Here is a 10,627-nt window from a genome sequence, read left to right as displayed (position 1 = left end):
GCCCCGGGCCAGCTCGCCCCCTGCTGGCCGGAGGAGGAACTACCCCCTCAGCGACGGGGGCTTCAGTGAGGATGAGTGGGACAAGCCCGCCGGGTGAGTCTGCCTCTGATTGGTCTAATGATGAGTGGGACAAGCCCGCCGGGTGAGTCTGCCTCTGATTGGTCTAATGATGAGTGGGACAAGCCCGCCGGGTGAGAGTCTGCCTCTGATTGGTCTAATGATGAGTGACGCCTCCTAGTCCATCCCAGGCAATATGCACAACACATGCATAATCATAAGTTTCATTGCTGAATTATATCATCTGTCCATGGTTTGGTCACCGGGTGTTTTAATTTTGTTTGTGATTTTAGTTTGTATCATCTCTATTATGTGTTCCTGTTCTTTTATTATTTAATATTTTTATTATTATTATTATTTTTCCTTGATTTTCATTTAGTCCCATCATCCTCTCCCCTCTCTCTCTCTCTCTCTCTCTCTCTCTCTCTCTCTCCGTCCGTCTGTCTGTCCCCTCTCCCTCTCTCTCTCCCTCTCTCTCTCTCTCCATCTGTCTGTCCTCTCTCTCTCTCTCTGCCCCCCCCTCTCTCTCTCTCTCCCTCTCTCCTCTCAGGTGTTCTGCCTCTCAGGTCTGAGACTCTGCCCGTCTGTCTCTTCCTGTCTCGTTCGTTTCCACCCGCCATCTCCCCGAACCTCCAGCTGTCCCCTGGAGTCCTCTGTTTAATCTCTTCATCACTCTTTACCTCCTTATTGCTGCCCTACTCTCTGCATTTCTAAAGGCTTCTGATGCAACTTATTTAGTAAATGGTCTTAGAAACTGATGAGCTGTAGGACACCTCCTGTCCTGGATTACCCACAGTGCCTTGCAGGCCCAGTTGTAGCGCCTGGATGTACGTGTTTTGGTCCCTGCTTGGGAATGGTGTTGGCTGATGTGTTTTGGTCCTTGTGTTGGCGCTGGTGTTGGCTGACGTGTTTTGGTTCCTGTGTTGGTGCTGGTGTTGGCTGATGTGTTTTGGTCCTTGTGTTGGCGCTGGTGTTGGCTGATGTGTTTTGGTCCCTGTGTTGCAGCTGGTGTTGGCTGATGTGTTTTGGTCCTTGTGTTGGCGCTGGTGTTGGCTGATGTGTTTTGGTCCCTGTGTTGGCGCTGGTGTTGGCTGATGTGTTTTGGTCCCTGTGTTGGCGCTGGTGTTGGCTGACGTGTTTTGGTCCCTGTGTTGCAGCTGGTGTTGGCTGATGTGTTTTGGTCCTTGTGTTGGTGCTGGTGTTGGCTGACGTGTTTTGGTCCCTGCGTTGGCGCTGGTGTTGGCTGACGTGTTTTGGTCCTTGTGTTGGTGCTGGTGTTGGCTGACGTGTTTTGGTCCCTGTGTTGCAGTTGGTGTTGGCTGACGTGTTTTGGTTCCTGCGGTGGCTGACGTGTTTTGGTCCCTGCATTGGTGCTGGTGTTGGCTGACGTGTTTTGGTCCCTGCATTGGCGCTGGTGTTGGCTGACGTGTTTTGGCCCCTGCGGTGGCTGACGTGTTTTGGTCCCTGCATTGGCGCTGGTGTTGGCTGACGTGTTTTGGTTCCTGTGTTGGTGCTGGTGTTGGCTGATGTGTTTTGGTCCTTGTGTTGGCGCTGGTGTTGGCTGATGTGTTTTGGTTCCTGTGTTGGTGCTGGTGTTGGCTGACGTGTTTTGGTCCCTGCGGTGGCTGATGTGTTTTGGCCCCTGCGGTGGCTGACGTGTTTTGGCCCCTGCGGTGGCTGACGTGTTTTGGCCCCTGCGGTGGCTGACGTGTTTTGGCCCCTGCGGTGGCTGACGTGTTTTGGCCCCTGCGTTGGCGCAGAATCGCCGCCCGGCCGGCCCGGAATTCCCTCGGCCCGGATCTGGACGGGTTCTGGAGCCGAGCGCTGGAGGACCTGGAGACCTGCGGACAGTCGGAGCTCCTGAGGGAGATTGAGGTAAAACTGACCCCCGATCAGCTGTACAGTCCCAGTCTGGGTAACGGTGGCACGTTTTACTGATCCGAGATCAGCCACACAGACCACATATCACAGGATGTTCAGAAATCACAGGCACTTAAGAAAATGGTAGTTATGAGTCTTCGTAAATATCGCAGTGGGGTAGTCCTGAGGTGCTTTGATTGGACGTCAACAGGAGCAGATAAACTGGATGAGTGCAACTGCGTTCCGTAGCGTTAGCTTAGCATTACCACATCTGTTGCAAGCTCAGGCCATTACTCAGATAACACCAGAAGCTGTATGTAAATAGGTTTTGGGAATGATGCTTCTGCTATCCTGCTCCCTATTACATAGAGCAGTGAAAGCTGAATATGAGCAATCTGTGTAGAGTTGAAGTCCGACATTTAAAGTGTGTTTTTCATGGTTTAAATGCATAGTTATATACTGAATATGATGGGATTTGAATTAGTAAAAAGTCTAGAGGCTGAGAGGCTAAAACTCAGTCTCCCATAATGCTTTCCCTTTAATAGTGAAGACATTTCCACAATTGGACCATCTTATGCCAACGACAGTGTGTCTGTATTCACATGCAATTTAATAATCCGACTTAACTGGCATAATTCTAACGTATAAACTTACAAATAGGATTCATTCATGTAATCAGGGGGTCCTGCAACGAAATGTCAAGCACAATTGGAGGAAAACCCAAAACCCCCAAAACCCCCCCAGAGGGGTGCTAATGTGTGTGAGTGGCCAGCTGGGCTAGAGAACGCCATCTTTTGTCTCAAATCTGACCGTACGCTTGAAACTACAGCATTTAATAAAGTAATGAAAAGCCGGATGTCGATCATTTGCTGATGATACAGAGCCTAGTCATGGTGTGGTTGCAGAGTGATGTAACGCTTCGTTTGCTCATATGAAGTTGTCCCTGCTGCCATCTATGATGAAATGCACTAGCATAGCATTTAGCAGTATACCAGAAATGCAATTCATAACTTTTTTTTTTTGTATTTTGTTGATTTAAATGGGCAAGTCATTGAGAACGAATTCTTATTTACAGTGGCAGTGTGAAGTTCAGTGGGACGTGTAGCTACACCAGGGCTGTAGCCATCCCTGCCACTAGGCCACAGGCTGCCTCTGGTTAATCTATTGTGAACTGTCAATCACGCATGCCTGGAAACCAGTCAAATGATTACAAACTCAAGGTACAGCATGGCGTCATTCTGCTCGGAGGAGACGGAGTGGTTCTGTAAAGGAAGTGATGTCATAATGCCCTGGGCATCACCGTGGTAACGCCTGTCTCTCCCCCCCGGCAGGCCTCCATCCTCACGGGCAGTGTGCTGAGTCTGGGGGTGGAGGGGGACTCCAACCCGGAGCCCCCGGGGCCACAGAGGGGCGCGGGCCGGGGGGGGGACAGGGCCCCCCGCATCGAGGAGGGGCCGGACCTCACCTCCCCCTCCGCCCTGGAGCTGCTGAAGGTGGGGGTCCTGTGCGCAGTGTTTTAACCCTGAGGTTGGGTGGGGGTCCTGTGCGCAGTGTTTTAACCCTGAGGTTGGGTGGGGGTCCTGTGCGCAGCGTTTTAACCCTGAGGTGGCTCCTCCGTCCTTCAGCCCAGTGGCAGGGCTGGGTCAGTGACTGTTAGTGATACAACAGAAGATGAGATCATATGCTTAATAGAACTCTGTGGGCTAATGTGTCCTCTGTATTTGAGCCATCCTAGTTACTTAGGAGCAGTGGGCAGCCACAGCCACACCGGGGCTTGAACCACCAACCCTCCGGGTCCCAGCCATGTACCTTAACCACTAGGCTACCGACTGCTCCTAATCCTGCTGATCCATGTTCATTACACATTCTGACATGCACCGTGTCATGTGACGCTGCGCTCTGAGCACTGTGCTGCTCCTGTGGGCAGGCGACTGTGCTGAATCTGAGCACTAGGCTGAATCTGAGCTCTGTGCTGAATCTGAGCACTAGGCTGAATCTGAGCTCTGTGCTGAATCTGAGCACTAGGCTGAATCTGAGCTCTGTGCTGAATCTGAGCTCTGTGCTGAATCTGAGCACTAAGCTGAATCTGAGCACTAGGCTGAATCTGAGCTCTGTGCTGAATCTCCGCTCTGTGCTGCTCCTGTGGGCAGGTGACTGTGCTGAAGGACACAGAGAGCGGGGATTTTGGGTTCAGCGTATCGGACGGGTTCCTGGAGAATGGAGTCTACGTCAACATGATCCGCCCTGACGGCCCAGCGGACCTAGCAGGCCTGAGGCCCTACGACCGCATACTACAGGTACAGCCTCTCTGTTACTGCAGGTACAGCCTCTCTGTTACTGCAGGTACAGCCTCTCTGTTACTGCAGGTACAGCCTCTCTGTTACTACAGGTACAGCCTCTCTGTTACTACAGGTACAGCCTCTCTGTTACTGCAGGTACAGCCTCTCTGTTACTGCAGGTACAGCCTCTCTGTTACTGCAGGTACAGCCTCTCTGTTACTGCAGGTACAGCCTCTCTGTTACTGCAGGTACAGCCTCTCTGTTACTGCAGGTACAGCCTCTCTGTTACTGCAGGTACAGCCTCTCTGTTACTGCAGGTACAGCCTCTCTGTTACTGCAGGTACAGCCTCTCTGTTACTGCAGGTACAGCCTCTGTTACTGCAGGTACAGCCTCTCTGTTACTGCAGGTACAGCCTCTCTGTTACTGCAGGTACAGCCTCTCTGTTACTGCAGGTACAGCCTCTCTGTTACTGCAGGTACAGCCTCTCTGTTACTGCAGGTACAGCCTCTCTGTTACTGCAGGTACAGCCTCTCTGTTACTGCAGGTACAGCCTCTCTGTTACTACAGGTACAGCCTCTCTGTTAGGAACACTGCACACATACTGCAGGTACAGCCTCTCTGTTACTGCAGGTACAGCCTCTCTGTTACTACAGGTACAGCCTCTCTGTTAGGAACACTGCACACATACTGCAGGTACAGCCTCTCTGTTACTACAGGTACAGCCTCTCTGTTACTGCAGGTACAGCCTCTCTGTTACTGCAGGTACAGCCTCTCTGTTACTGCAGGTACAGCCTCTCTGTTACTGCAGGTACAGCCTCTCTGTTACTACAGGTACAGCCTCTCTGTTACTGCAGGTACAGCCTCTCTCTCTCTCTGTTTGGATGTTAAGAACACTGCACACAGAGCACGGAGACGTCTCAGGTTAAGCGTGCGCCCCCCTCCCCAGGTGAATCACGTTCGGACCCGGGACTTGGACTGCTGCCTGGTCCTGCCCCTCATGACACAGTCCGGGAGCAGGCTGGAGCTGGTCCTGAGCAGGAACCCGCTGGTGCAGGCAGTGATGGGACCGCCCCTGGACTGCGAGGACCCCTCTGCCACAGAGCACAGCACCAACACTATCCACCTCTGACTGCGGGTCAGGGGTGAAAGGTCACTGCCTCCGACTGCGGGTCAGGGGTGAAAGGTCACTGCCCCTGATTGGGGGTCAGGGGTGAAAGGTCTCCGGGAGAGAGCGCAGGTGAACCAGGTGAACCTCGCTGCTCAGAGCCTCATAAACCATGAGCCCTGAGCCCGCTGTCTTCTGCTCTGCAAGCTGATCTGCTGCATTTTCACATTCATTGAAGGTCACAGTTATTCACAAGCTCATAGTTCACGGTTTAGTTCACGCTTTAGTTCGCTGTATCTTCAGTCTTTACACTGAGCACTGGAGGTGTAACACACACACACACACACACACACACACATTATTAGACTTTGTCACGTTCCACGGATGAACACGTCACTTCCATGCCTTGCGTTATGTTTGTCTATTTTGCGTTATATTATGACACCACTGCATATTTTTCCACCCGTTGCACTAACTCTGATGTTTTACGTGGCGTTATGTTGTGTGCTGGCCTGGCGCCCGCGTTTACACGACACATCTGTTTGTTTTGCCATTTCGTTTATCTAGTTCATCTCGCATGCGAGACGAGAAATTCACCTTGGTCTGTTCCATCCTGCCTGCTCTCTGTGAACCTCCTGTAAACAGGCATGTCTGTTCTGCACTGAAGGGACCAGTCATGTGACCGTTGGGCTCAGGTCAGAGGTCATGGGGCTGGATGTTTTTAAACGAATCGCACAGTCCTGCGGTGTGTTTAGGGCCTCTGCATCTTCAACTTGTACTTTTTGTACTTTTTTTTTTTTTTCTTGTTTCTCGTTTTTCACTTGCCAGTTTTCCTGGAACACTTTCACTGGCAATTATCTTTAGAGTAGTCCCTCGCCAGTGTGTTTATTTTTCCGCTTCCTGGTTGGAAAGTGGCAGCAGGATCTAATTTCAGCTCCAGAGAAAGCGCTCATTGTTCCTCCATGTTCTGGAGAATTTCCGTGGAACAGTCACCTGACTGTTGGTTTAATGTGTGGACCAGGCTCTGGTTTCCGCCCTGGCGGAACTACCGTGCGTGTTTTTCTAAAGGACTTACATAACTGCTCGAAACCGCTTACAAATCTGTCTTTTTGGAAAAACAAGTTAGATCACCGTTTTATTTTTTTAGTGCCACATTTCTGTGTTGGGCCCCACAGTCTTTGAGTGACTCCAAGTACTTTACATGCCCAGGATATTATTTGTTTTGTTTAGGTGAAATATTTATCTGTAAAATGGATCTATTGTGACATGGCAATGAAAATGTACTGTAGTGGGTTTTATATTCAATATTCAGAGGTGTGATTTTAAGGCTTTCGGTTTACCTTCTGCATTCTCCTATTGTATAGATTTTGATGGGTACATTGTTGTATTTCTAGAGTTGTGATATTACAGATGTATTTCCTGTACAGTATTTTTATACCCCCCCCCCCCCCCCCATTGGAGGACTTGGCCTGGGAATTATTGGTGGGGGCCCATGATGCTTGTACTTTTATTTAATTTAAGAACTTTCCTCTTTTTTATTATTTTTTTTTTTGTAAAAAAAATTAAACATTTCCTTTTTTTAAAAAGACAAATGGCTGGTTTTTCATCAGGAAATGGGGTCAGTCAAATCAACCGATGAGAAATTAGATTCCCCTGTTACATCTGTTACAGTGCTGTCCCCCCATTACATCTGTTACAGTGCTGTCCCCCCTGTTACATCTGTTACAGTGCTGTCCCCCCGTTACATCTGTTACAGTGCTGTCCCCCCTGTTACATCTGTTACAGTGCTGTCCCCCCTGTTACATCTGTTACAGTGCTGTCCCCCCGTTACATCTGTTACAGTGCTGTCCCCCCTGTTACATCTGTTACAGTGCTGTCCCCCCTGTTACATCTGTTACAGTGCTGTCCCCCCTGTTACATCTGTTACAGTGCTGTCCCCCCTGTTACATCTGTTACAGTGCTGTCCCCCCGTTACATCTGTTACAGTGCTGTCCCCCCTGTTACATCTGTTACAGTGCTGTCCCCCCTGTTACATCTGTTACAGTGCTGTCCCCCCTGTTACATCTGTTACAGTGCTGTCCCCCCTGTTACATCTGTTACAGTGCTGTCCCCCCGTTACATCTGTTACAGTGCTGTCCCCCCTGTTACATCTGTTACAGCGCTGTCCCCCCTGTTACATCTGTTACCGCGCTGTCCCTCCTGTTACATCTGTTACCGCGCTGTCCCTCCTGTTACATCTGTTACCGCGCTGTCCCCCGTTACATCTGTTACAGTGCTGTCCCCCGTTACATCTGTTACAGTGCTGTCCCCCGTTACATCTGTTACCGTGCTGCGTCTCCCCTGTTACATCCGTTACATCTGTCACAGTGCTGCCTCCCCCATTACATGTTACAGCGCTGCGCCTCCCCGTTACATTTGTAACAGCGTTGCGTCTCCCCTGTTACATCTGTTACAGCGCTGCCTCCCCGTTACATCTGTTACAGCGCTGCCTCCCCGTTACATGTTACAGCGCTGCCTCCCTGTTACATGTTACAGCGCTGCCTCCCCCATTACATCTGTTACAGCGCTGCCTCTCCCTGTTACATCTGTTACAGCGCTGCGTCTCGCCTGGCCCTAGGCCTCCTGCAGAACGAGTCTCATCTGGAGGAATGAGTCATGTCCCGTTAGCCTGTTAGCAGTCCTGTTAACTGCTTTAAATGGCCATTTCAGGAACTAGTAGCTGCTTGAGAAAACTTGAGAAAATGTCCATGTCAGTTTGCAGTTTGAGTACTACTGGATGTGTGTGTGTGCGTGCATAGGTGTGTGTTCTAAGAATGATTAAGATCTGGTTCTGAGGAAGCCTGGCTCTGTGAACAGTGCACACACAGACATGCCCCGTGGTGTTTAGTAAGCAAGCAGGGAGCTGGTTAGACCTCTGACTGTAAACAGCACAGCTTCTATAAACACGTCAGTTCAGCACTGTATCCCGTCTCCAACTCTGAGCCTAACCCCTGACCCCTGACCTCTGACCTGTGGCTATAAGCAGGGTTATGATCACTGTATCAGGGCCCCTAACCCCTGACCTCTTGCTATAAGCAGGGTTATTATCAGGGTTCCTAATAACACACAAAATCTGTCCCCTGACAGAGAAGGCTCAGAAGACCATGGTGTTTCAGCGGCACTGAAATGCTGATTTTGGTTTGTGTGCTGGTTTGCCTGGGAGGGATAAAGAGGCACTAAATCAGGTGTGCACTGCATGAGTGACATTTGGGATGATATACGAAGCTACAATGACACACACACACACACACAGAGGGGAGAGACGAGGTACAGTAGCTGGATCACACCTAAATTCCCACCCCAGTATATTTCCATGCAAATGTCAACTGCTAAATGCAAAACCACAGAAGATTCAAAGGTTATTTTTCCAGAATCTACGATTTCACAATAGTTTGGAGAGGGTGTATGGGTCGGGGCCGTGTGTGTGTGCGCGCGCGTGTGCTGTGTGTTTGTGTGTGTGTGTGTGTGTGCGCGTGCGTGGTGTGTGTTTGTGTGTGTGTGCGTGCGTGCGCTGTGTGTTTGTGTGTGTGTGTGTGTGTGTGTGTGCGTGCGTGCGTGTGCGTGGTGTGTGTGTGTGTGCGCGTGCGTGGTGTTTGTGTGCGTGCGTGCATGGTGTGTGTGTGTGTGTGTGTGCGCGTGCGCGTGGTGTGTGTGTGTGTGTGTGCGTGGTGTATGTGGTGTATGTGGAGTGTATTGCCTGCAAGCCGTCAGAAACTTCTGGCACAGTTGGAGTGAAATGCCCCCCCATTAAAAAATAAGACTTGTTGTAGAATGGTTTTATTTACTTTACAGGTTACTTTCATAAAAACAGAGAAATGGAAAACAAAACGTCCGTCAGTGTTCCTTGTGTTTATTTTTCTGAAGGTCTGGCGTCGCAGAGAGAAAAAGCGGCTGCTTCTCTGCGTCCGTTGCCATGCCGCGCTCCTCAGAGACGGACAAACAAACCTCCTGGATTTACGAGCATTCCTCCCCACACTCCTCTGTGTCCAAACCCAACCTCTCTGCACACTCTCCCACCCCACCGCACACGTGCTCCCGCACAGTTCAGACACGAGTGCGTGTCCTGGGTTTCAACGCAACGACAGCTGAGGAGAAACAGGCTTTGCGAAGAAAAAAAGAATAAGATTAGTATTCGCCCTGCACACAGCGCCCACACAGGATCGTCTGACACGCTGGGAGCTGGAGACGCAGAAGCCGACAGGCTATCTCTTAACAGTATAAAAAACTGATACAAAAAGGCAAACATGATTTGTTAACAAATCAAAAATATACGCATAACTGTATTAAATGGATGGGCTCACTGCTGGGGTGACCGGGGGCGGAAAGACCTGACATTCATGGTGTGTGTGTGTATCAGGTGTGTGTGTGTGAATGTGTATCAGGTGTGTGTATGAATATGTATTGGGTGAATGTGTGCGAATGTGTATCAGGTGTGTGTGTGTGAATGTGTATCAGGTGTGTGTATGAATATGTATTGGGTGAATGTGTATCGGGTGTGTGTGCGAATGTGTATCAGGTGTGTGTGTGTGTGAATGTGTACTGGGTGAATGTGTAGTGGGTGTGTGTGAATGTGTATCAGGTGTGTGTGTGAATATATATTGGGTGAATGTGTATCGGGTCTATGTGTGAATGCGTATCGGGTCTGTGTGAATGCGTATCGGGTCTGTGTGTGAATGTGTATTGGGTCTGTGTGTGAATGTGTATTGGGTGAATGTGTATTGGGTCTGTGTAACATATTTCCTAAGTCCTATGGCTCCTGCCATTGGCTCTAATTCTTTTCATTATTAATATTTACATTGTTCATTTTCTTCCACCAGGCTGCATTCTTCAGGGCTTGCAGATAAAGGGACTCTTTAGAGATGTCTCTTGGGGGAGTGGAGGACTGACTAACATCAGGGTCTCTGTACACTCCAATAGTTAAACTGAAACACGTATACCCAGCCAGCTTACATACCGAGCACATTTCAGTTAGAATGCATTTCATTTACCATGCATTTCATTTCATTAACTCCCATTCAGCCATGTCTGGGAAAGTGAAGTCATTTGAAGGAATCGTTTGCCTGAGAAAACGCAGTTGTTTTTGAATACTCAGGCAAAGTGTGAGGTATGATTGTGAAATGGTTACTGAGAATTCTCCTGACTGGCTGACCTTTGTAATAACTGTAAAAGGTCCTAAGATATTAATAATAAAATATTAAGTAAAACTCAACCCTTATCTTTAAGCACTTAGTGCTCTTATCCAGTCGGAACGACACAGAACTGGTCGATGTACATTCAAGGCTAATG

General features: G+C 49.5%; 1 protein-coding gene across 7 annotated transcripts in view; it reads left to right on the top strand.

Annotated features, from left to right (window-relative positions):
• The window catches only part of LOC133139161 (glutamate receptor-interacting protein 2-like), a 48,112-nt gene extending 41,314 nt beyond the window's left edge, over positions 1 to 6,798 (top strand). For 2 of the 7 annotated variants that reach the window (XM_061258512.1, XM_061258513.1), the window contains exons 20-24: positions 1 to 93; positions 1,818 to 1,932; positions 3,249 to 3,410; positions 4,068 to 4,214; positions 5,144 to 6,798. The exon at positions 1 to 93 is cut by the window's left edge and continues 58 nt beyond it. In XM_061258512.1, coding sequence (XP_061114496.1) covers positions 1 to 93; positions 1,818 to 1,932; positions 3,249 to 3,410; positions 4,068 to 4,214; positions 5,144 to 5,326 — 700 coding nt within the window. In that variant the 3' untranslated portion in view covers positions 5,327 to 6,798. Of the gene's footprint in view, positions 94 to 607; positions 1,003 to 1,817; positions 1,933 to 2,992; positions 3,138 to 3,248; positions 3,411 to 4,067; positions 4,215 to 5,143 lie in introns of those variants that run through there. The other 5 variants (XR_009709789.1, XM_061258516.1, XM_061258517.1 and 2 more) reach the window with 5 other exon arrangements.
• The last annotated feature ends 3,829 nt before the right edge of the window (positions 6,799 to 10,627 follow it).

This window comes from Conger conger, chromosome 10, assembly GCF_963514075.1.
Source record: "Conger conger chromosome 10, fConCon1.1, whole genome shotgun sequence".
NCBI classification, from domain to species: Eukaryota; Metazoa; Chordata; class Actinopteri; order Anguilliformes; family Congridae; genus Conger; species Conger conger.
This window is presented reverse-complemented; position numbering and strand designations above follow the sequence as displayed.